This window comes from Solanum lycopersicum, chromosome 8, assembly GCF_036512215.1.
Source record: "Solanum lycopersicum chromosome 8, SLM_r2.1".
NCBI lineage: Eukaryota > Viridiplantae > Streptophyta > Magnoliopsida > Solanales > Solanaceae > Solanum > Solanum lycopersicum.
In genome coordinates, this window is record NC_090807.1 from 65,246,375 (window position 1) to 65,272,170 (window position 25,796).

Sequence of the window (25,796 nt, forward strand, 5' to 3'; positions counted from 1 at the left end):
ATAATAACAAAAGAAAGAAACTAGATATATGTAAAAACAAGATTACAATGAAAGAGATTAATAAATAATTCCCTAAACTTTATCTTCGTGGAAAACAAAAATAATTTTATCATAATCAAAAATTAAATGATTCTAAACTATCAAATCGACGGCATGACCCAAGTTGACGGATACTTAGGACTAACATGAATGTCAGGATTAAAACAAGTAGTTTTTCCATCTTCAAGATTGTAAGCCCTTATATAATAATTGCCACCGCGTTTACCAGTAAAATAGATGTGATTAGGCTTCACGCCTATAGAAGGTTCAGTTGAAGTTGAAGCAGTACGCCCCAAAAATAATGCGTTATCTCCTAAGATTTTAATCTCTTTTGCTTCTCCTTCGATTAAATCTAGTTGCCATACTTGAAATTCAAAATCACCAGATTTTCGTTCAAATAGTACAACACAGTCACAAAATTGTTTAACAATCCATAATGCACCTGATACTTCGACTAGATAGTACCGCGTAAAGTATGAACAATCATAATTTTTCTTGAGAAGCAAGCGGGGTGGATCATGATTATCAATAACCCAAACTCCGCGATTAGTGATCGTATAAAACTGTCCTTTGAAATATTTGATATCCTCGAGCATACCACAACCTTCTATATCAATTTTTGTCAAATAAATTTAAGCTTATAATGATAAGCTATCATTACAACATAATCGGATGTTAACGATGGATTAGCAGATTGATTATCACAAGAATTCTTTTCATCTTCCGAATATTCGATCAAGCTATTACGAGGAGCAAGTTGTATTTGGGCACGTGAGAAAGGATGCAATAACTTCATCTCTGTGTTACGTTTATATCCTACTGTGCAAAGCCATGAAAAACAATCTAGCCCTTTAGCTTCAGGGAGAAAAACTCTGTATGAAACTTTCTTCTTGAAAATAGAGTAAAATTCTCGATAATCATCACGTTCATTAGCAAACAACATAAGCAACGGAAGTTGGGAGCTGAAAAATCCAAATTTTCTTTGGTAGCAGCAGTTCCCCATGATTTACAAACGGCACCAAATATAACGAAACCATGTAACTCGATTCGCTATCGTAACAAAGTATATCGTACGGAAGTTCGGACCAATTCACTGTAACTTTTCTCCTTTTTTTGAAATTTCATATTTGTGATTCAATCGCGGAGGATATTTAGTAAAAACTAAAGCAACTGCTGCCCAAACCTAGAAAAGGTTAATTATAAGGGGTCGTTTAGTTTGAATATAAGTTATGCTAAGATTAGTAATACTAAAATTAGTAGTGCGTCTTTAGTTTGAATACAAGTTAGAATGTGATTACTGATTAGTTATGTTCGGATTAATTTTTTATTGCAGTTTGTTTAATCATATTCAAATTTATATTGATCGCATAATTTTAAGAATAAGATGTTTGCTCATAAAAATATTCTCCACCTTATTTAGTTTTTTTTTTTTTTTTACATTTCCTTTGCAAATTTTAGTTGATCATTCATGAAATAAAATTTTCATCTTATTTAACTTAAATATTTTTTGTATGTGCATTTACATGATTGTGTCGTATGTTTTCTAAAATAAATTTTCATCTTTCAATGATTTTTTTAGTGTGAAATCTCAAAAGGTAGGACCAGTATTTTAAAAGGTGGGGGCGTGAGGCGAGACGCTTTATACAGTATGGGACGAGATGTAAGCCCCCCAGACACGGGGCGTAAGTCCCATGGATCTATGGGGCATAGTCTCATGTATATTCAATTTTATAGTTTTATTACTAATTAAATTCCTTTTAATGATTTTATAGATAATTTTGTATCGAAAACCTATAATATATAGAAATTATATTATGTTTTTTATTTGAGTTGATAATCTATAATAAAGAAAAAAGAATATTATAATTACTATTTGAGAAATATCATTACACCAATAATAATAAAATAGACTATACAAGTAAAATAATCTTATATCTTAACTTTCTAATAAAAAAAGAATATTGTACAAACGTATTTCGTAATAAAAAGAAACATTGAAATTGCATAGATGATACAATTGTAATATATGCCTTAGGAGAAACATATTAAAAATTCGTATATGTTTCATATAGAGTATCAAAACATGAATTCATAGAACTGAATACAATAAGTATTTTTTACACAATGAATATGCTTACTATATGTTTATGTGTTCAATATAACCGGAGACAATAACTTTGCAGAAACATAAACAACAGAGTCAAAAACATGTATTCAAAAACAACAATTAATGAGTGTAAAAAAACATACTAGGATATTTAAAAACAAAACAAAACAAAACAAAAAGGGAAAAATCGAGTCCACTGAATGCATGATGTCCTCTTAAAAAAACTATTTCCCTCCAATACCAGAGGTTTAACAAATAACATCCTCTCTGAATGGAACAATTTTATTCACCAACTTATTGATATAAAAACAGTGGTGTCACTAAGTCACTCAACAGGAAAAAAGTATACGAATATTTAATTTTAGGAAAGTACAAGAATAAGATCAGAACTTTTGTTGATTTAAAATGAGAAAAAATCTCTCTATTTATAAAAAATAAAAGATAGTATGAATAAATATTTATTGTACATTATCAAAAATGTTACAACTATTTAGAAAAATTACAAATATAACTAAAATTCTCAATTTCCTTTTATTTGCATACTAGAAACAATTATTATTTTTAAGTTCTTTCTCATTTTTTACACGTAGTAAATTCTTTTTTTCAAAATCTTGGTTGACTATGATTCTTTTCACCCAAATAATCACCAACACATCCTTAATCACCATTAACAACCGCAATCATATATCACAATCATCCTCATATAAATTTATTTTTTAATGCTTTATATTATATATAAATATAAATATAATATGTAACTTATTTGAATTTAATATATAAATATAAATATAATATGTAACTTATTTGAATTTATGTTTAATTAATTCAGTAAAGTTAACTTTTATAAATTTAGAGACGTTTGAGAAAAAGTAAATAGTATCTTTAAATCTTTTAATAAAAATATAAATTCAAAATCATAATCTCAATTACATATCTTAATACATATGCTAGTATTCAATTCGATTCAATTAATAGATATCTTAATCTTTTAAAATCTAGTGATAAAGAGTGGTATATATGTCAATACCCGTAATCATTGAATTTGCGTAAAAATTAAATGCAATTTTTTCCCCTTGCGTTGAAATAGAGAGAAAATTATAATGTGAAAAACTCAACTTATGTCAAATTGCTAATAAGGTAAATGTTCAATTCTACTAAGCTACTTTCAAAATTTATCTTCTTATAACTATTTTCAAACAATGACCACCACTTTGTTCTTTTCTATTTGTCATAAGGAATTTTACTGTTATTTTATTATATATTGATATAAAAATAATTTATATAATTTTTAAATATTTATTTTTTAAAAAAATAATAAATTAATAAATTTAATTTAAATTTAAAAATTAATCAATTCTCCCAAAGTAGAGTACAATAACTACAGAGAAATATTAAATAAATATAATTTAATTTTATTTTTATAATTAATCAAATTAAACCCTTAAAAATATTACGCGACTAAAAAAGAATGAGGAATATAAGAATAAAGAATAAACGGCCTTTGGTTTCACCACTAACCACCTTGAAATTCCAGGCAACTTCCAATTTTGGCATTTTTCACACATTTCACTTTGATTCTATTCATACGCCTTCACGTACTTGTATATATACGCACTTTTAATTAGCAAACTGCAAAATTAATTTAAGTACACTCTAAATACCAAGTTCATTTATACGTATGTCAGATAACAATATCCGGCGAAGATTTCCGGTGAGCCGGAGAACTTCCAGCAGAGCACTAAAACCGTCGCCGTCGGGTCGTCGGAGGTTTACGCCTGTGCCGGTGAATCGCCGGTCATCGAAGCAGCACAGGGATACTAATTATAAGGCATTAGAGAGAAGCAAATCGGAGCCTTGTGTTTTGAAAATTGGATTTGTTGACTTTGAAGATGACGATCCCCGGGATACGACGGCGCAGTCGATGGAAATACTTTTCCGGCCACAAACTTGTTCGGACTTATTTGTGTCGCCGGATTATCTGATTTCTGGAGCTCCGCCCAGTTTTGAGGTAATTTTTCTCCTTTTAGGATTTTTTTGGGGAAATTTTGGGATATTAGAGAATTGTTTGTTTGCTTGCTATTTGTTGAAATTCCATTATTTGAGTAAATTCATCGTATTTGAGTTTTGAAAATGCTATTACTAATATTCAATTAGAAACTTGTACTAGGTGCATGAATGAATTAATGGAATAACATTATTGCCCAAATTATACAAAATTAGATTCAGTATTTAAATTTTACGAGTATCGTCGTGTTGGTAGGAGATATTTCTTCACCTATAATGATGTTACGAAGTCAAAGAGTGCAGTTTAGTCATGCCAATTGTGTGAAAATCAACAATCGCCCAATTGATAGTGTTTGTTTTCACATTCTTTGTTGTGTGAATGACTAGTAATTTACTAACCACAGCTAAATCAACTTGAAATAGTCAAATATTTGCATCTCATTGTAAAATCCAATCATGATGATATATATATATATATGATTGTACTTATAGAACTAAGGTTATATCACTTTTTAAAATATCGACACTGCTTATAGGAAGTTCTGCGTATCAACAGTGTTTCGTATTTAACCAATCTATTGAAAGTGAGAGTATCTTACTATTACTCCCTTCATTTTAAACTCTACTTCAAGTCAAAATTGGTCAAAGGAATTGAAACGAAAGGTGTATTTTTATTTTTAATGTCTAATATGTTGAAGGATTTCGTGCAGAAGGGGTACAAGAAGGATGCAAAAGTTGTGGTTAATGTGACAGTTGAAGGAAGTCCAGGGGCGGTAAGAACAATGGTGAAGTTGGGATCAAGTGTTGATGAGACAATAAGGCTTGTGATTGACAAATATAGTGAAGAAGGCCGGACTCCTCGTCTTGATAAAAACAGAGATGATTCATCTTTTCAATTGTACCAATCTCACTTCAGTCTTCAAAGTAAGTCCTAAACCTCAACTTTACTAAATCCAAATTAGTTTTGGAGATTAGATAGTGATTACAGGTGTCAAATGTATAGGTTGGGTTAAATTAAACAAGTTGAAATGAGCGGGCTAAGCTTGAATTTTGCAGGTTTGGTTAGACTGAGTTAATAAATGAACGATCATTGATCATTCTAAATGTTACCTCGGTTAGGATGGTTGAGTCGAGATGGACTAAGCAACGGGTCATAGTCCTCCCATATATTAGATGAGTTGAATTGAGCTGGTCAAATAGGCTAAGTTAATAAGCGGGTCAAAACACATCATGTTTTCTGTGAGCTAATGTTATCAACTTTACATTAACGTATGCACTTCCATCCTTAAAAAAAGCATTTATTATGTAAACAAATGTTGATTAGGACTATTAATGATTTTTACGACTAAAATTGAATGTATCTAATTATATAATCATTGGTATTAAAATAATTTTGGTGTATAAACCCTTTCTTTGTTGAAAGGTCAATTCTCTTGTGTTTGATGTAAGGTTAGCTGATGAAACTTAAAATATTAATATCTGGCTCACCCTGGAATTAATCACATTATTTAGATTGGTCTGTGGTATATTGACTATTTTATCAAAGATAATGTTGTTTTTTGGTCATAGATTAAAAGAAAATGTTTGTCTGACACAGTTGCCTATGTTCTGTCAGGGGAATGTCATGTTGTATTTCAAGACTTGACAATTTGAATAATAAGTTTAATACACTATTTGCAAAATTTCAACCTTTGTTTTTCTTTTCTAAAGTAAGTATATATTTGTGAAAGGATTAGATTTTAAATTCTATGATTACAACAACTATGCTTTTTATGTCTCAAGTTAGGATCAATTATATGATCGTTATATTTTTGTATTTTATTATTTTATATAGGCTTGAGCAACACAGATGTGATTGGAGATGTTGGGAGCAGAAGTTTTTATCTTCGAAAGAGTAATAATAATGGAAGTAATCCAGAAATAACTTCAGATCAAATTGCTCCTGTTAAAGCAAATTCCCAATCACTCATTGTCTTCGATGGATTCTTTCGTCGCAAGATAAATAAAATCTTTAGAAGAACATATAGGCTGTGGAAATTCCTTGGTTGCATGCAATGACGCATCGTAACAAAGGTGAATTTAGAATTTTACTTTTTTTTTATTATATGATAGAGTAGCATGAGTATTAGATTTGCTATTCGATCAACCTATTATACGATATGTTGCATGGTGATATTATCCTTCCATGTAATTTTCATTATCCTCCAAACAGTAATGGATTACTGTAAGATCCATTCATTTATAAAGCAAAATATTGTATAGATTTATATATATATCAAATATTTGAATACAAAATGTCATGGGATTGAAAAGATACAAAAGCGCATGAATACTCTCCCTAATTTGAGTTTGAAATATGGAACTATGTTCCCAAATGTTTAAGCAATTTTAGTTACTTAATTTACAAGTAAGCATCTTTTCTTCCGTGTTTTATTTATCCCACTCCACCTAAACGTTGAAAAACGTATATACTAATATCATATTTTATACTTAAAAAATCTAGACTAGATTGTACGCTAAATCAAACACAATAAAGGTTTTCTTTCTTTTTTTTTTAATACAAAAGCAACGCAAAAGTAGAAAATAGTCAAAAAGGTTGTTAAAGAAAATCAATTTTTTTTCAAACAACACGTGTTGATGAGATATCATTGTCCTTAGCATGGAAGGCTAGAGACTATAATCGACCTTGTTTCATTATTACTCATTTAGTGAATAACTAGCTTGCTATCTGCTAAATATATATGAATAATATTGTTAACTTTTGAAATTCAAAAAATATCGGATAAATTATGACAAAGGAGTACTACCTACTTGGGGGGACAGAAAAGTTGAGACATGAGAGTTAGCAGCAGCAGCTATTTCCTAGAAATTTCGCACACCACCACTATAGCACAAAAACTCAAATAATTTCAGTATGTGACAAAAAATTCATTATCACCAACCCCTCTATTTCTTACGTAATATATAACAATTCATCACAACACACACAAAATAGTATACATCTCTTTTGTTCGACAAGATTAATTAAAAATAAATAAAAATCGTTGTAATATTAGTTTACCTATCTAGTAGCTCCATGCACGGCGGCAGTAGAGCGAGACTCGCGGTCGCCCATACAAATCCGGCCGTTATAAATGTTTCTGCCGGAAATATGGGTACCGCGAGCGACGCTCGTGAGAAGCAGCAAAAGTTAACGAAGTTATTGGTGAATGTAAATATTCAGAATAGTTTGGGCCCGGTGAATTTGGTGATGTCGCCGGAGAATACCGTCGGAGAATTGATAAGGGCGGCGATTGAGATTTACGTCAAGGAGAAACGGCGGCCGTTGTTGAGTCGTAGTGATCCGCTTTGTTATGAACTTCATTATTCTCAATTTAGTATGGAGAGTAAGTTTCAAATATCATCCTATTGAATTTTCAAGTTTATTTTTGCTCGTTCGTTCATATTCACTTTAACACGCAACATTGACTCTTAACTTGGTGTCATTTGATAGTTATGACTTTTAATTTTAGATGTGCAACAAGTAAAATTTGTATAAAATTAAATAAATAGACACAATCGTTCTACATGACACCTTACATGATAATTTTGTATCTTATATGGTGTTCTATGTGTATTATGTCATATAGAACAAGTGTATCTACTTATTTAATATTTTACAAATTTAAGTGTCTACCTGTGCACACTCTAAGTTAGAGGACATAATTATCTATGAATTTAAGTTTATTATACTCATATCAAATGTGCATTAAAAATATGATATAGTTAATATAAGGTTAGAATAGAAATTTTAATCAAATAAAACTTGACATCTATTTTTATTGCTAGGGAGTATATTTTAAACAAATCTAACCTTTTTTTTCTACCTCAATTATATAATGAAAACAATTGACTAGCTATGTTATCGAGGGTGGGAGTGTAATGCAACCAAATTTAATAATTCTGATTCAAAATATATTTCATATATTTAAAAATTTATTTAATATGTATAAAAAAATTATCAAAATCTTAATAAAATTTTATTTATTTAAAATTTGTAATTTATAAATTCAAGCTTATAATATGCAGGTTTGAGGAAAGAGGAGAAATTGGTGAATTTGGGATGTCGAAGTTTCTTCGTTTGTCCAAAACCAAGCACTTAACATCAAAGATATTTCACTTCCATCTACAAAGCTCATGGATTTCATTCTATAGCTTTTTATCCACATTTTAAACTAGTTGTTTTTGGTTTTGGTGTTTTTATTTTCAATTGAATGTACGTACGTGTGACATGTCATCTTTTCGATTATTTGTTGAAATTAATGTATGTGCTAAAATAATGAATATATTGACTCAATTATATTTGAGGTGCCAAATGTCAACTGTCAAGATTAACAAATTACTAAATTCAAATAGTAATTATAACTAAACTAATTTAGGAGTAAGTTGAATAAATGTGTCAAACTTAAAGGGTCCCAAAGTATTCTTTTGCTTTTTCTAAGCATATGACGATACTAATTTTTAAAATTAAATTGAATCATATCAATTTAGTATATTAAGATTAAAATTTAGATATTAAAATATTAAATTAAAAAAATTGATAAAATTATTATGTCAATATGATAAAAAAATGTATTATTAAAACGTTGATCAAAATTTACGTAGTTAGTATATCAAAAAACTAAAAAAGCGTACATAATTGGGACTGATTCTGCGCTAAGAAAAGGTACTATAAGGGTTAGTTTTGTATTTGACTTAAGTTTAGATGCAATGTGTCATTTATACAAAGTTGAGGGTGACAATGTGGAAATTCAGCCATAAAATAGACCCAAAAACCTCCTCTTTGTCATTCACCGCATTCCGATTCATCCCCAGGTTAGCCCTACTTCAAATCGCACCTTCATTATTATTTTTATTTTCCTAAAACTGTGATTTTGTTGGTTTTTCTCTTTTAATCTTTTGTAACTATGATTTATTAGAATAAAATTATGAGTTTATATATACCTGTTTTTTTTTTTTTTTTTGCAATTTTGATGAAATTTTGCACATTAATTCTTGTTAAATTACTGAATCAGTATTATTGATAGACTGATCTGAAATAGACTATTATATTTGTAGCTAATTTTCGAGTTGACATGATTTCGTTTTGTTTTGATTTTTTAATTTCATAACTTTTAGGAACATTCTGTTAGAAGGGATCAACTCTGTGATAACATTTATGAATTATAGCTAGTTAAATTCAATGTGATCAAGGACGAAGGTTTGTTGGGGATTTTAAGCGCACAATGCAAATATGTATGCGTACTTGAAGACTAATAATTATATGCATGAATAACAAAGTAAGGAAACTGAGATCGATATAAATTGTTTAGTGTGGTCTCTTCGTGATTATGCTCGTTGGCAAGTAATAAGTAAGCCTTAGAGACTTGATGACTATAGTGAAATGTTCGACATGGTTTGTGCGTTGCTTCAGGGCCTAAGCACGCCTTTGAAAACACGAGTTATAGCAAAGTGTTCAGCACGTAGAAATGAAACATCTGCAATGCCTTCTTGAGTTGCATGAAATTGGACTTATCTTCGATAGAGTTGAAATGAGGCAAGATGGCCCAAATTTCAGTCTTAGCTGTTTTAAGTCTGAATCTCGAGTTCAAGGGGTTCGTCCATTCACTATATGTCAATTTCATGGATAAGGGGGAAGATTTCCTTGTAAACGAATCATGATAGCACTCCGTGGGGTCTTTGTTCACTCTTCTTACTTTCCCAACTTCTAGAAGAAAAAATATGAAAAGAAATGTGAACAAAAACGATCTTTCCAAAGTTAAGGCAGCAAATCTGAAGGACTTGGCAAAGAATGTGCAAGGACCTCAAAAGTTTTACTCAATTCTGTTAACGGCCTCTCTCTGGTTTCTTATTTTAGGTTCGATGATCTCTTCATCACTCTCCTTTCTTTAAGTTAAAACATTGTATTAGTCAACAACTGTTTGCGGAAATGCATTATGGTCTGGAACAATAGGAAAGTTTCAGTAGTCAATACAGCTGTAATCATACTTATTACGCCTTTGCATATGGATGGCCATATAACTTTTTGGCTAGTTTCATCATTTATTTTGCAGCTCAAGCTTGGAGAGTTTTGATACGTGATGGTGAATGCGGTCAAAGGATTGTACCTATCATGGTAAAGTACTATCTTAAGATAATCAAATGACAATATTTGTTGGTAGAATAAAGGGTCTGAACTTCCCAGCCAAGTTTCTTTGGCAATCTTTCTTCTGCTTCTTTGATGCTGAGGTTTGCTTTCTTCTTTTTGCAGTGATATACCTATGGCTCAGTTTATCATCAATATGAATGCTTCATTGCCACAATCACAAAAGTTCATCATACATGTTTTGGACAATACACATCTGTTTGTTCGATCTGATATGGCTGGAATGATTCGTAGTGCTATTTCAGATTTCAGAGACGCTAACACATATGAGAAGCCTGCTTAGTTCTGTTTGATCGATGAAGTTCAGCCATCCCGTGTGTGCCTTGTTACCATGTAAAATAATTCCTAGTAAAGAAGTTTACCATTTTCGGAAAAAGGAACATATAGTATGTCTCCTGTTGTTCGTTCTGAACTGATTCGTCACTTTTGACAGATGTACTTATGGCTTTAGATTTGAAGTTCAACCTTCAATTTGGCAAAACTACAAGTGATATCATATTCTATTTCTGGACATCTCTTTTGTTGTTTACTTATTTTTCTCTTTATAGTTATCTCAATCCGGAGTTTATGGGTCGTACAACAATCCCCTTGCATGTAAATTATAAATAAAATATTGTTTTTGACGGAACTTTTATTTTCTTATATCTTAGATTCAAGTTATGAATTTCTAGCTATTCAAGAAATTACCCATACCCTCTAAGAAAAAAGTTCTATTATCACTTGTTTCCTTGTTCTCTCTATTAAACTAAAAATAATAATAGTAATAATAAAAACACAATGCAAATTCTCCCTAAATCGATTTTTTTTTAAAAATACATAATTATTCTAACGGGTCAAATATTAATCTGGGTTTTGACCCGGACCCGGAACTCTTCCCTATCCAAAAACAACAAGGTGCTTCGTCAAAAAAAAAAATTGACAACTCCTTCTCACACTCTTCTACCTTTGTTGCTTCACCAAAGCAGCATCAATGGCAGTAGCTCTTCCAACATCTTCTTCCTCGTATCTACACTCTAAAACTAAAATTCCTAAGTCTTCTTTAAGGTACCATTTACCCTCTTCTTCTTCTTTTCTTTTTCTCAATTCAATTTTCTTGTTTTCCACAAAATTAATGTTTCTTTCTGGTAATTTTTTTTAACTTCTTCTATTGTTTTTCAGCTGCTCCAGCAAAGTTTATGTCGGATTAAGAATCCAATCTCCAGGTATGTTTTATTACATAGTGGTTATGTTAATTTGTGTTTTTTTTTCCTCTTGTTTTAATTGGATAATAACTGTTTGCTTCTTTTTTTATATATATATTTTTGGGCAGGTTCTTATGGGGTTGCGACATCTAATTCAAATGTTGATTTTTTCAACAGAGTTCATAAAAGTATTAAATCCGGGTAATTATTTTTTTTCTAATTATTGGGTGAATTTTGTAGCTAAAAAGTTGTTGTCTTGAATAATGATGTGTTGTTGTTATGTATGCATATATGACCTGTTTTGTTAGAATTAGAGTATTTGGTCCGTAGGGGTGAATCGAGGATTTAGAGCAGTAGGTTGATTTTCCTAATAGTCATCAATGCTAGTGGATGTTCTCTTGTGTAGGAGACAAAGGAAATGAGATTCAGATGAACTCGTTGCTCATACACTATGTCCAACTATTGAAAAGAATTGGACTTGAGTTGTAATATGTCTGAGAATTATGGATGATTTGAATGTAGATATGATGAATGGACTTCTTGGTTTTATAATTTTGAGCGAGTATTTTGGTCTTGGTTGATTAGAAGATGAAGGTAGTGGAGATGACGGTGCTTAGATAGATTTGTTGGCATACTAGCAGACATATGATTAGGATGAAGTTATACAGGGTCAAGTGGGAGTGACTTTCATAGCAGGCAAGATGAGAGAAGTGGGACTGAGATGGTTTGGGTATGTGAATAAGAGGTGTGTGGATGCCCGGGAAGGAGGTGTGAGAGGTTGGCGTTATGAGAGGCAAAGATAGGCCAAAAAAGAATAAGGGGAAGTAATTAGACAAGCCATGAAACAACTTCAACTTATTGAGGATGTGGCCCTAGATATGAAGATTTGGGGGGTCGAGATTAGAGTGGAAGGGTAGTTAGTGGTCAAGTGTTGCCGCTTTTTATGTGGGAAAGGTAGGGAGTTATTTAGTAGTTGTGTAGTTTCTTATTATTCAATGCGTAGTATTTTCTTCCATCTGCCTTTCTCACCTATGCATAGTTTTCTTTTAGTTTCTGGCCGTTCCAGCGGAGGATATTTTCCATGGGAGAGGAAGATGCTGCAGGCTAATTTAATTTAATGGTTTTGAAAAGGGAAAAGTTGTCTTGATATCTAGCTGTTGATATTTATGAAGTATGAGCTTTGTTGTTCTGTGCAAGTTCATCTTAGAGCCTCTATCCTTTTCCTCAAACTATTAATGGAAAATGCCCAACAGGCAAGCTGGAAAGGCCGAGTGCCCAGAATACAAGCAACCAGGAAATATATATGACTTGACCGCTTTACAAATAAAAAATTGGCATAGAGAATATGACTCAACAATTACTTGTGCAGAGCTATTCTTCCCTTCGATGAGCTTTTTTCATACTCTGCACATTTCTTGCTGCTGAATATTTAAATCTAAAACTCAAACCTTCTAACCTGTCAGCCTTATTTTCTCTTTCATGTTTTTTCGCTTCTAATAATTTTTTAAAAAGGTTTTCTTTTTCCCAAAACTCATGCCATCTTTTCTCAGTCTTCCAGATTTATTCTCTTGCTCCCTCTTCTTCGTAAGTACCAAATATCCCCAAAATCCTTCATTTCCCTCAATCTCTACTTGTAATCATCTGAATTACTTCTCTGTATCATTGACCTAAATCTGCAACAAAAAGAGTTGGATGAGCCGTCTTGATCTGCTTATTCCATTGATGCTATCTGAATGACCTGGTCATTGTTTTCCAACTATACTTGTTGGATTTGCTTGCCAGATTATCTTCACTTAATTCCTGCTCAAATCCCCAACTTATCTCCTAAACTGCTTTCACTTCCAAATATGACGTGTAAATCACCATACACTCCTCTCCTCGATCCCACCTCCTCCATACCTCTCTGATCTTTCCCTCACGTGAGTTTATGATTAACATTGCCTTTTTTTTAAGGAACTTATATATAGCATAAGTCAGTATACTTTGTTTACAATCAAATTACAGATCATCGCGTAGTTCAAATGAGAAGATTTAAACTATTCTATCCCCTCACCCCCCAAACAGGGATATCAGTTGATCTGATGAGGTGTGTCTCGCTAACAAGCAGATCTGAATGAGGTGTAGCACTTGCATCATTTTTAATTGATCGTTACTTACAAGCTTGTGCAAAGTGCATGTTGTTCATGTCTGAGTATATCCCATCTCTTCTATGAGTGGAACCTCAACTCCCCTTTGGATATATCTAGTTTGTATATATTTTCTCAAGTTTTGGCTGCTGCTTGTGTTTCTAACCTGACCCATAAATCATAATTCCTAATTCCAGAACTAAAGATGGTAAAGCAACACGTGCACAAGTTACCATGATGCCCATTGGAACACCAAAGGTGCCCTATAGAAATCCAGTTGACGCATCATGGCAATGGGTTGATATATGGAATGCTCTTGTAAGTAACATGCCTTCAGTTTCTCGTTAAGCTAGCAGATTATTGCTATCTGGATAAAGAATTTTATTCGTTTTAGCGGTAATTCAAAATGTCAAGGTCCAGGATCAGTCTCTCTTCGTAGTAGTGGTTGTAGCCAGCACATTCATTGGCTGAACCACTATTTGAATATGACTTCCAAGTCTATTAAATCAAAGCTTGATAACTTTGATCTAGAGCCCTTTACATTATTCTCTGGATCACTTCCTGATCGAAGAGTGCCTTCATTTCTTCTTTGACTAATTGGATAATAATTCATATGTTTTATCTGGGAAAATATCACTGAATTCTCAAATGCAGTACCGCGAACGTGTTATTTTCATTGGAGAAGAGATTACTGAAGAATTTAGCAACCAGATATTGGCAACAATGCTGTACCTTGACAGTATTGATAATTCCAAGAAGCTCTACATGTTTATCAATGGGCCTGGTGGTGATGTGAGTTCTTCACCAATTTTGCTTTGTTGTCATAGTTTCTTTTTAAATAGAAACACCTCCTTTTTCTTCTAAAATTTGTACTCAGACCGGTTTCTTTCTTCTTGTTATGCTTAAAGTTACTTTTAATTACAGCTAACTCCAACCCTGGCCATTTATGACACAATGCAAAGTCTGAAAAGTGCTGTTGGTACCCACTGTGTGGGCTTTGCCTACAATCTTGCCGCTTTTCTTCTTGCTGCTGGAGAAAAGGTACGATACTTCTCTCGTAGTGATGAAATGTGACTAAAAACTTGTGCTCATCTACAATGTCTTACTTATAGTAGCTGTTCAAGTTGTTTGTAGCTGATTATTTTATGTAAAGATGCAATTGACTTGTCTGGACATTTTGGCTAGTTTTCCTTTTCTTTTTTCAGCATTTGACTTGAATGGAAATTTGCCGGTATCAGGCCTTGTGATGACAACCCAAAGAACCTTTTTTATGAGAATTTAATTTATCTTATATTAACCTAGAGGTGTATTTAGCTGATTATAATTTATAAGTTGGTCTTGTGTCTCTTCGAAGGATTCCACTGAAAGTTGTGATTCTATCTTGTAATGTGAAATCAGACTACTTTCTGTTTTTTTCCTTTTTTGATATAAGTTTTCAAAATGGTAACTTGGTCATAAATTGACATGTGATTTCATTTGGCTGTCTAGATCAATTCTTGTTTTCCTGAAGGTATATCACTGACATTAAATATGTGATTCATACGATTCACCTTATGCTAAAGCACTTGTTCATTCCTAGCCTAAATGAGGAATGCTTTTGTGATGAGAACTGTTAATGCAAAGACCTCAAATGATAGGCATATTCACATTAAGGGATTCTTTGTTTTGGCTTAGTTTCTTATATCATGATGTGATTGTTTGGAAAGGCAAACTAAAGCGTATTTGTTAATTTGGTTAACTTTCCATCATGAAGGGCAATCGATGTGCAATGCCTCTTGCAAGGATTGCACTAGAATCTCCAGCTGGAGCTGCACGCGGACAGGTTTGCTTGCCTCCATGACATTTTGGAAGTCTAAATGTTTGTTTCTGATAATCTTCCTGAGACTACATACACTTATATTTTCATCTTTGGTAGGCTGACGATATCCGTAATGAAGCAGAAGAACTTCTCAGAATTAGAAATTACCTTTTCAAGGAGTTGTCTGAGAAGACAGGCCAGCCTATTGAAAAGGTATGTCATTGTTTTTCCAATCTATGATTCGAAATAAGTTTCCACCTTAAACGGACTCTCCTTATATCGAGTAATAATTTACCTCTGCATATTCAAAGTATTGATCATGGTAACTGGAACCATGTAGGTTCACAAGGATTTGAGTCGAGTGAAGCGATTCACTGCTAAAGAAGCTCTTGAATACGGTCTTATTGACCGTATAGTTAGGCCTAACCGTCTTGACGGAGATGCTCCGCCGAGGGATATCACTGCAGGTCTTGGTTAAGTCTATAAGTCTTGGCTGCAAGTGTTGTTCTGCAAGAAAATTGTTTAATCTGCATATTGAACGCTTTTGATCTACTTATTCAAAAATTTGCATTGCTGTTGAAGTAAAAGAATTGAAGCTTAATCTTTCATATTATTTTATTTTTCACAAAAAAAATGTTCTGTTATATGTCTCTGTCGATTTTTCACTCCAAATGCATCGCTAAGACACTATGATTTCAAATCAGCATTTGGACATTATTTGTTATAAAAAAAAAGGATTAGATTGTTAATTAGTGAATCTTTACAAAATTATGTGTAATTGAAAGTTTGTAAATCACAAATAAGTCGGTTTAAGATATTCGAAAACTTGTTTATGAATTGTGATTTGCTTATTTGGTACTTGTAAAACAATATGTTAAATAGTTTTTATGTTTATGAGAAAAAATATAACTTAAGGAATTCAAATATATACAAATTAAAATTTCGACTTTCAATCAATTTGATTTTAAATAATATCATATCGAGACCTAGATGTCACCCGATACAGAAATTTAACAATCCAAATTGACAGGAAAAACATCAACATTCTTCAAATCTGGGCAAATTCTGAACTTTCTATATGCATTCAAATTCAAAAACAAAACAAAATACTAATACAAAAGAAATTATATTGCTATCAGTATCCCATTTTTGAGTCTTACTATCATATCCAACAAGATTAATCAATTTACATAATACAAATATAAACACCAAGAACAATAAGAAATGTACCAAACAAAGCACGACTAACGAGATTTTCTTCACCAAGAATCATTCCAAAAACTGCAGTAGCAGCAAAAGTTGTGGCATTAGTAACAGGAACAGCTAAAGAAATTGGTGTATCACTTAAGGATGGCGAAAAAATGTAGCTGATGCTGATAAATTTTACAACAAAATGGCAAAGGATATTGCCATATCAACAAAAGTTTGAACCAATTCTTGAGAGTTCGCATGATGTGTGTTTGGTTGTGGCAATGATTTAATGGTTTCATCCCATTTGATTGCGCCTTTTCGCATCAGCGCATTTGTGGCTCCCCAAACAAGCCCTACTGTCACCATCTTCTGCACTTCTCCTACCATTCGAGTTATTTATTTGAAACATGAGATTTCAACTCGAAAAAAGGAAACAGAAACTTTCCCTTTATAAAGAACCCAAAAATGTGAGAAAATGGGCTACAAAGATTGTTACTGATGGAGACGAAAAGGGATCTTGCAAGGTGTGTCAACATTTGAACGGTGCGATTTTCTTCATATAAAATACCCTTAAACCTAAAAAATGTATCAAAATGTTATTTAATCTTACAATCTCAAATATGTCGATAAAAGTTGAAATAAAGAATTGTCAAAAAGAAAAAAAGTCGTTCTTAAAATAACTTCTTTTGGAACCTTCCAACCAGTGTATGAAATAACTTCTTTTGGAACCTTCCAACCAGTGTAATAAGATGATTGGAATTTCACAATCATTAATCAGAGGATCCGGCTTCGAGCCTTTGAAAACTGAAAGAACTCGTGATAGAGAGCATTTCTCAAACCAAATTAGTCGAATCAGTAAATTTCATATTCTAGAGTGCTTAGAAATTCAGGGGAAATGATTCATTAATGAACAGATTGGATCAAGGATTGGGATAAATCTAAATTGAAAATCACAATAAAATGGTCCAAAGTACAAAATGTAGCATTTAATTAAGAGGATGAATATGCCTGTTAAAACTAGACATAAACCCTTAAAACACTAAGAACCTAGAACATGGTAACCTTCGTAACCAAAGCGTTATGACAACATCATACATCTAAAACTAGTTTGGATTTACTGCACAGACCTCAAACAAACATCAAATAGGAGGTGAGAAGGATCAATATGAACTTCGTTAAAGACGCGTAGTCCTTATGGTCTAGTAAAATCACATTCAAATTTCACCCTATGCTGGAAGAGATACATTTATTTCAGCTGGCTTATTCCTAGAATCAGGAGCTGACCAATTATCTACGCGGAAAGAAGAGGAAGTTGGTGTAGTTTGTTTTACTGAGGACTGATAAGGGTCTTCCGTCTCGGGTAGAGGAACAGCAGCAATAATGGGCTCTGGTTTGTTTTTCTTGGTTCTCTGCTCATGTTGATCTCCAGCAAGAAAGCTACCTATAACAATCTGATTAACAACAACAAAGATAGAAGACGTAATGTCATTATGCAAACGACTAATTGCTTGCCGCTACAAGATACTACTTTTTTTTTGTATAAGCATAAACAGGACAGCTATGTTTAGGCAAACTGATACCTGCACAGGACTGGCAGCTACTAATAGACCGGCTACTCCACCTCCTACAACACGCCCATCAGGACTAGCTAGAGATACACTCATTCCGCCAGATCTGTTTCTCATTCCTCCAGTCTCTGATGGCATAAATGATCCAGTCAAAGACAGTATCTCAAACCGTCCCTAAAGAAACAGCGATAGGGGAGTGTCATACACAAATGTCTATCAATAACAATATATGCATACAGAGAACACACAAACATCAATTTTCATGTAATAAAGGGTTTAGCTTCAGATGTTCATATACAAATCTGTGCCATCAAGAATTCATGTTTCATGGACACTGCTAATCACTAACATAAGGGCATCAAGAAGTTGGGATGCCACCGTGTTGTACATGAATCGAGAAAAGACATATGGACCAACACTACAGAGGCAGGACGAATCCAAACCTATACAAAATTTAAGTTAAAAAGCACCTTCCTTTAAAAAGAAAAGAGAAAAAGCACAAATCAGATAAAAGGCCTTAATCAGACCCATCTGGTGCATACTCTACTTGACCCGTCTTCTGCATATACTATTCCGATTGATTTGTATCACCTAGCCGTTCATTCAAAGTCAAGTAGAGTGAAGATTGCTATCACGATGCTGCAATCTTTCAGTACATTGACAAACATAGGTGGACTTACTCCTATGAACTGACACTACTCAAGAAACATGATAAGCTTATCCTCCAATTCGAGGCTGCCGTTGCACCATTATGAAGGTACAAGTTAACTCTCTTATTTTCAATCCATTCAAGAAGAAATACACCAATATCAAGGCTTTATTGAGTAAAGACATGAGAATGGAAAATTGTTTTTTCGAGGAAAAAATAAAAGTGGATTCTAAATCTCTTTCTCCTGACATGGAAAAGTCACCACCAAAAGACAAATCATAAACAAAGGCTAGGTTTTTATTCAATTTGTTGTTGAGCTCTTTTTATGTACTGATCTTTTTTTCTTTTTTCTAAATTTTCGCACTAATTAGTTTCTTTTGCATGATTCATTATGGTTTCTTTTACATGTAAATGGAGACGCAACTTCTGGGCCAATTTCATGATGATGTAAACTGATAAGCAAATGAGGAATGCAATAAGCTATACTTATTTAAGAGAGAAGAACCAAGCACCTCATACGTCAATGTGCCACCAGAGGAGTCTGGTTGACGAAGTGTAACACTTGAAATTACACCATTTGCTGAAAGAATGCATATTGCTCGAGGCCCTTGTTGAGAGAATGATATAACCTTCATGGTGACATCCTAAAGGAAGACCGACAGAGCAATTAGCAATGCACATTCAGTTCAATATGAAACAGTCATTTAAACATTCTTGTGTCTATATTTGCCAAGAGAAGATCCTGCCAATTTACGAAATTTACTAAACTAAGAAAAAATCTTTAGATATGTACATGACAGCAAATTCCCCCTTCTCTCTTGATTTTTGGGTGGAGAGGATGATATACTATGGTCTCTACTTTTAGAAATTTCTAAATTGGCAACTATCATCTAGTTTAATTCACACGACTCATGGGTTGAGCCGATGAGGTGCTAAGGTATAAAGAAAGAGAAGATAAATTCTGTCTGTTATCACAGGTGTTATGCAAGCAACAGACTTATTTACGCAGATTTGTTTAAGTCGTTGTAAAAATAAAACTTTCATATGTAAAGCTAAGATTTACCTCTCCAGTATTTACAGTAATAATATGAGGTGTAAAATTAGCACCAACAGAGCATGAAACCCATTCGCCTACACATAAAAATTAAATTATTAGTAATTTGACACAAACCTTAACATAAAGCATGCAACTACAGAAACATATTTCATGTATATGGCATGAAACTTCATCACACAAAAAGATCATGATTTTATATATAACCAACGGTGCACCCCCCCCCCCCCTCCCCCTCTCTAAAAAAAGCGTCTCCAAGTACTTTCACACTAATAACTAATGACATGTTGTTTGACAAGTCACAAATATGTGATGATTATATCGAAGTCTAGAATAGTCTCTCCAACCTCCTCCAAAGAAAAAGAAAAGCATAAAGTAGACAAAGTTCTGTTAGTTTGTATTGTGAAGTTCACAAGGGGACACTGCATAGAGACGTCGGGGATGATCACCACGAGTTTAAAAATACTGTGTTTCCCTCAGTTAGTATCCATTAGCACGTAGTGCCCCCCACTCCCACCTTCTCAACTGCCAAAAATGAGAGACGGGAAAAGAGAAAAAACCACTTCAATGCACATATACAGCCAGACCCGAAGAAGGGGGGAAAAAACAGAAAAAAAGAGAGGGCTAAGTGCTGAGGTTCAAAGAGATTGTGGCACTAACAATGGAACAGTAACAGGAAAAAGCAGAATATGTGACAATAACTAGAGTAAAATTTCCCATGAGAATACACATGTATGCTTAGTACGAAGATCCATCTATTCGGATATGCTAACAAAAGCATAAATGTGACAAGACTCCCAGTTAGGAACTCCAAAAAAAACTATAGTGAATTACGGTGTCATCATTGGGAAAAATAGAAGTAGCTCAGCAATTAGGTGTGGTCAATGATGCTATTAACATAACTCCTTTCGTAATATTCCAACAGTAGCAGCAGTTCTTAAAGAGCACAAATTCACACTACCATTTCCTTATTAAGCAGTAGATTATATCTGGAAATCCAGGAAAATACTTTCCTTACTAAATAACTCCCATGAAAAATTCCCATAATGACATATATAAGTTTTATAAGATTCTTCAACTCCAAACCAACCAAAAAGCACCACCTCACACACAGAACTGCCCATTGGCATCAAAGATCATACTTAAAGCATCTATTCACAGTAGGCCCCACCTTTACACATCCTACACTATTTTCCTATAACTTTACAAAATCACACTTTTCTTTCGTGATGTTGTCCGGACCAACTTGTGCACATCCCAACTATTTCATGAGATACATGTTATCTCTCACCAGTTCAAGTACGAGATAACCTTGCCTCAGCAAAGCTTGGACAAATAAAACCTAACAACCTAGTGTTTTTTTTACTCCGAGCTCATCTCTCATTATTCTCATCCCACTTCATTAAAAAGCCTAATTAATTCAACTAAGCACACAGATCTATAGAACACATTTAATTAATCGACTTGCGTGTGAAAAAAGATTAGATCTTTAACAACGACCATAACTGAAGTATAGGGAGTATAGAGTCTACACAAACCTTACCAGTACTTCCAAATAGAGAGGCTGTTTTCGATAACTCTCGAAATAAAATAAAGCATTTCCAAGCAGTTTTGAAAAAGGTTAGAGCTTTGAACTAATAGAAAAAAAAAACAGCATAAAGATTAACTAATCCACAAAGTTGTTATCTTTACCTGGAGTTTCTAAATCAACTTTAGGTTGCTGATGTACTTTACTAACTAACCCAACTGGCCGGATTTTCCCCCTTTTCTCCGACGATGAAAAATCAATCACCGGCGACGGAACAGATGATGAAATTGGCTTTGGAGAAAGAACATTTACAGACCCATCTGGTGCATACTTTCTTGGTCTCCCTCTCTTCTTTTTCACACTCAGAGCTGTTAAGCCGGCGCCGGCGCCGACAGACACAGCTATTGCCGGCGTTGGTGAAACAACAACAATCTGGGATGTCACAGTCTGTGTTGTCGGATTCTCAGTGGTCCTTGCTGCCACATGGTAATCTGATGGAGCATCTGATCCCACTACTGTAACTCCACTGTTACTCCCCTCCATAGCCCAAAAAAAAAAAATCACCAAAAAAAATTAAAAAATTTCCCTCTTTTTTTCTTCAAAACCCCATAATTTTCCTTCAATGAAGAAACCAAGAAAAAAAAATTCTCAAAAAAAGCTTAATTAGTGGTAATTTTGAAGTCTAACCAGAGTTTAGCAGAAAAACAGAGCTTATAAGAAAACAAGAAAGTTAAACAGAAATGAAGATGGAAATTATCAGAATTTTTTGTTGAAAATTTTAAGATTTTTTTCAGAATTAAAAGATGAAATTATGGGGAAAACATTGAATTTTTAGGCTTTATTGTAATGAGATTCTTGAGAAAATGTGAAATATGGAGTTTTTGATAAGTTATTAAAAGAATAAAAATAAAAACTAATTTAGGGGTTGCTAACTTTCCTCAGTATGTCCGAATCGTAATTAAAGGAAAATAATAATGATGAAAAAAGTTAATTAATTAATAATTTATTGAATAATTAATATATTGAAGATGGAAAATTATGTATTTTGTTTAAGAAAATGGTTTGGAGTCCGGTTTGGGAAAAGAAAATTCAGAAGAAAAAAAAAGAGAAAAATTGTGGTTGGGAAAAGTGAAATTAGGTTACAAGGCATGAAGACAACCATTACTCTTTTTTTTTTTAATATTAAAAAAAGGTATTGAAAATAATAAATAAAAGTATATATTTTAAATTGTATATGACATAAACATTACATCTGTATTTATTAATAACAAATCTTATCAGTGATTAATAAATGCTTTTTCTTTTTATAATACAGACAAAATAGTACGAACATGAAAAAGCAAAAAAAAAAGTGAAATAAGAGGAAAATGTAATTTTGCCTTTTAATTATCTTAAAAATTATTTTCTAATTTTTTGTTAAATCTATGATAAATTATACTTTTTCACAATTCGAAATATTCAAAAATCATTGAGAAATTGTAATTAAAAAAACATTTGACTCCACACTGCCACCACCATATAAATTGAGTTATTTAAAAAAACTGTAATATAAAGTGAGTTAAATAAAAATATTTACTTTACTAATTTTTTTCTTTAATTTTTTTTTCTCTTAAAGAATTAATTTATTATAATATAATGAAGATATAACAGTGTGAGCATATCTTTAAAGTGTAAATTAGTGTTTAGCATAATCACCCAATGGATATGACTTTTAAGCAAAGCAAAGCAATACTCCTTAGCTTATAACAATAAATAAATATAAATAAATTGGCTAATAAAACCTATTTGGATTGGTAATAAAAGTTGTAGGTGCAACAAGTAATTCCAAAAATTACTACTTTTTTTCAGTTTCTAATTAGAAAAATATAAAGAAAGATCGAAGATTAAAATAAAAATTAGTATTCAATTTAATAATAAATTGTATTTTCTTATTAGTATTGTTGTTCTTACTCTTTTACTATATTCATCTTGTTCGTTGATTTCATTATTGTTTATTATTTTTTTTTCTTTGAGTTGGTATTATCTAATGTTGTTACTGTTTTCTTTTCTTTTTAGTTTTAACGTGTCTTCTTACTACTTTACTTTCTAATAAGACTTGATTTTGATATACTTTATTTGAATCGAGAATGCATCGAAAGTAAAGTATATCACACGACATTTTAAAAAATATTTGATTTATTTTATACATACAAAAATAAAGCCTAAAATTTTTTGACTACCATGAATATATGCTCGATTGAAACGGATGTCACAATTAATCTTAAGACAAGTCATGTAGAACCTGACTTTGAGATGAAGATGATTAGGTGTGCAAAAAAAATTTCACGTTGATAACCAATAAAGAAAAAAGCTACATAAAAGTATACAGACTGATATTTGAAAGTGTGAATTTTATTTTATTTTGTAAAAAATCGTATGATTTAACTCAACGTAAATAATATCATATGATACTATAAGTATATTTTGGGTTAATTTATTTGAATAGATAAAAATTAGTTGCGAAGGTGATGAAAAGAATATTTTTCTTTTTTGAAATAGGTAAAAGACCTTTCACGTATTTAAATATTTATATTTAAAAAAATAATAAATTGTGATCTATTTAAAAATAAATTACTTGTCTAATGGGAAACCCACACTAAAATATTCAGAGACTTATGAATTCCATCATTTTCTTTGTATTTTTTGTGGGAGTTGTTGGTTTAAAATAATAATTAAGAAGTCATTTTTAAGTTTATGGTGTAAAATATTACTAATTGTATAATTTATATATTTCTAGTGGAAGCATAAGGATGCCAAATTGCCAAGTGGTAATCAAAGTAATAATTAAGTGTTTAATTAATTTTTTTTTTTGAAAAAAGTAGGAGGTTATGATCAAACTTATCAGAATAATTTTGTATTTATATATTTCCTTCCACTTGCAACCATGATGTGGAAATTGCAGAAACTTCAAGCCAGGTTCAATAACCCAAAATAATAATAATAATAATAATAATAAATTAATAATAAGAAAAAGGACAAGAAATTAAAATATGGGCCATTACACCTGTAAATGTACAAAATTATTTTTTTTTAATAATGAGAGAAAGAAAATGGATGGTAGCTTAAATAATTTTACATCCACTCACCAGCAAATATTATATTTTTTGTTGTATTTTATATGAGTTAATTTTATTTTTACAAAATTTAAAATATAAATTATTTTTTAAAAAAAAATTATAATTTTGAAATAAGTTATAGATATTTGTATAGTTATAAATCAATACATTAAAGATATAATAAGAATATGTTATTTTATTGATTAAAAATGAATTATATAAATTGTGATAAAATATCAAACAATTACTTAACAATTTTGGAAGGAAATATTGTTATTATCTAAAAGCTAATTATTAGAAACAATTTTTTCCCCTTAATAGGGGCCTAATTATTACCAAAAATATATATATTGCCTTGGTCAACTTTTGTGGTACCACTAAGGGCCAAATTTCTCCCTTAAAATAAAAGAGAAAAAAAGTCATATTTGTTCATTTATAAAAGAAAAAGATAATTTATAATATTATTGTGCGTTACACTTACGTTTATATATATTTTTTAATTTAATGTTATACTATTAATCAAGATAGTTTCCAAAAATTAAAAAAAAAACTCAATATTATTATATCAACCTATTTATTTTAACTAAATAATGACATGCTAGCTCTTTATATCAACTCTTTTTTTCATTGTTACCCAAAGTCATTAACACAGTAATCATCGTTAGTAGCACAAATCATTTATACATTTTTTATTTTTTAAAGTAAAACTTATTTATCGATAATTCGATAAAAAAATAATGGCTAAAAAATCTAAATATCAATGATTTTGTGAAAGAAGAGAATTTGATGTATAAGTTTGAATAGGGATTAACGAAGAAAGAGTAGATATAGATATGAGTTATGCTTAATAATTTTAAGAACGTATGAGGATTGATGTTATATCACTAATGATATATGTAGCTCGATATTATAATTCGATGGTAGTATTATTATTATTTTTAAATTATTGAAGAAAAATATAACTTTTTAATCGTAAAAGGGTTAAAAAAAATTCTTGAACTATATGAAAGGAATTTATCTTGTGTTAATAGTTATTGCATATACCCTCCTCGCTATTCAAATAAACTAACGTACACATATTTTTAAATAATAAAAGATTAGCATATAATGTCACACGTTTCATAATTTATAACTTTTCATATCGTTAAAAACAAATTTAATCCTTTTTGGTACGTAATTTAGTGTGATCTTTTGATATTTATAATAAAAGATTCTCTACTAGTTAAATCTAACAAAATAAAGTTTGATAAAAAATTAAAAAGACTAAAAATG

The 25,796-nt window shown here is 31.6% G+C and overlaps 3 protein-coding genes, 2 long non-coding RNA genes and 1 pseudogene across 10 annotated transcripts; 4 read left to right on the forward strand and 2 right to left on the reverse strand.

The window, feature by feature from the left end:
* The first annotated feature begins 3,618 nt into the window (after nucleotides 1–3,618).
* On the forward strand, nucleotides 3,619–6,462 carry LOC101262236 (uncharacterized protein At4g22758). 5 transcript variants are annotated; one of them, XR_011211320.1, is made up of 4 exons: nucleotides 3,688–4,154; nucleotides 4,864–5,074; nucleotides 5,766–5,859; nucleotides 5,985–6,055. XR_011211320.1 is itself a non-coding variant. In XM_004245653.5 (3 exons), exons 1-3 carry the CDS (start codon nucleotides 3,825–3,827, stop codon nucleotides 6,206–6,208), a joined length of 768 nt encoding a protein of 255 aa, XP_004245701.1. In that variant the 5' UTR covers nucleotides 3,619–3,824; the 3' UTR covers nucleotides 6,209–6,462. The 5 variants fall into 5 exon arrangements, 3 of the variants coding, with proteins under 3 accessions (XP_004245701.1, XP_010325450.1, XP_025888205.1); XR_011211319.1 differs by having other exon boundaries at nucleotides 3,698–4,154; nucleotides 4,861–5,074; XM_004245653.5 differs by lacking the exon at nucleotides 5,766–5,859 and having other exon boundaries at nucleotides 3,619–4,154; nucleotides 4,861–5,074; nucleotides 5,985–6,462.
* Nucleotides 6,463–6,915: 453 nt separating this feature from the next.
* Nucleotides 6,916–8,505, forward strand: LOC101261943 (uncharacterized). The gene is made up of 2 exons (XR_011211321.1): nucleotides 6,916–7,536; nucleotides 8,219–8,505. It is a non-coding gene; the product is annotated as an uncharacterized lncRNA (long non-coding RNA).
* Nucleotides 8,506–8,907: 402 nt separating this feature from the next.
* Nucleotides 8,908–10,847, forward strand: LOC101261645 (general transcription and DNA repair factor IIH subunit TFB5). 2 transcript variants are annotated; one of them, XR_742890.4, is made up of 3 exons: nucleotides 8,908–9,004; nucleotides 10,243–10,304; nucleotides 10,440–10,847. It is a non-coding gene; the product is annotated as a general transcription and DNA repair factor IIH subunit TFB5 (long non-coding RNA). The 2 variants fall into 2 exon arrangements; XR_742891.4 differs by lacking the exon at nucleotides 8,908–9,004 and adding an exon at nucleotides 9,926–10,046.
* A 160-nt stretch (nucleotides 10,848–11,007) lies between these two features.
* On the forward strand, nucleotides 11,008–16,276 carry LOC101261350 (ATP-dependent Clp protease proteolytic subunit-related protein 2, chloroplastic). Its single transcript, XM_004245651.5, has 9 exons — nucleotides 11,008–11,378; nucleotides 11,493–11,536; nucleotides 11,644–11,716; nucleotides 13,839–13,959; nucleotides 14,296–14,433; nucleotides 14,566–14,682; nucleotides 15,395–15,463; nucleotides 15,557–15,652; nucleotides 15,780–16,276. The coding sequence occupies exons 1-9, from the start codon at nucleotides 11,305–11,307 to the stop codon at nucleotides 15,915–15,917; spliced, it is 870 nt and encodes a 289-aa protein (XP_004245699.1). The 5' UTR covers nucleotides 11,008–11,304; the 3' UTR covers nucleotides 15,918–16,276.
* Nucleotides 16,277–16,492: 216 nt separating this feature from the next.
* Nucleotides 16,493–17,141, reverse strand: LOC104648953 (uncharacterized; annotated as a pseudogene).
* A 416-nt stretch (nucleotides 17,142–17,557) lies between these two features.
* Nucleotides 17,558–22,665, reverse strand: LOC101260750 (AT-hook motif nuclear-localized protein 1). The gene is made up of 5 exons (XM_004245650.5): nucleotides 21,594–22,665; nucleotides 19,911–19,978; nucleotides 19,360–19,491; nucleotides 18,211–18,372; nucleotides 17,558–18,081 (listed from the first exon to the last, which is right to left on the reverse strand). The coding sequence occupies exons 1-5, from the start codon at nucleotides 21,970–21,972 to the stop codon at nucleotides 17,857–17,859; spliced, it is 966 nt and encodes a 321-aa protein (XP_004245698.1). The 5' UTR covers nucleotides 21,973–22,665; the 3' UTR covers nucleotides 17,558–17,856.
* Between the last annotated feature and the right edge of the window lie 3,131 nt (nucleotides 22,666–25,796).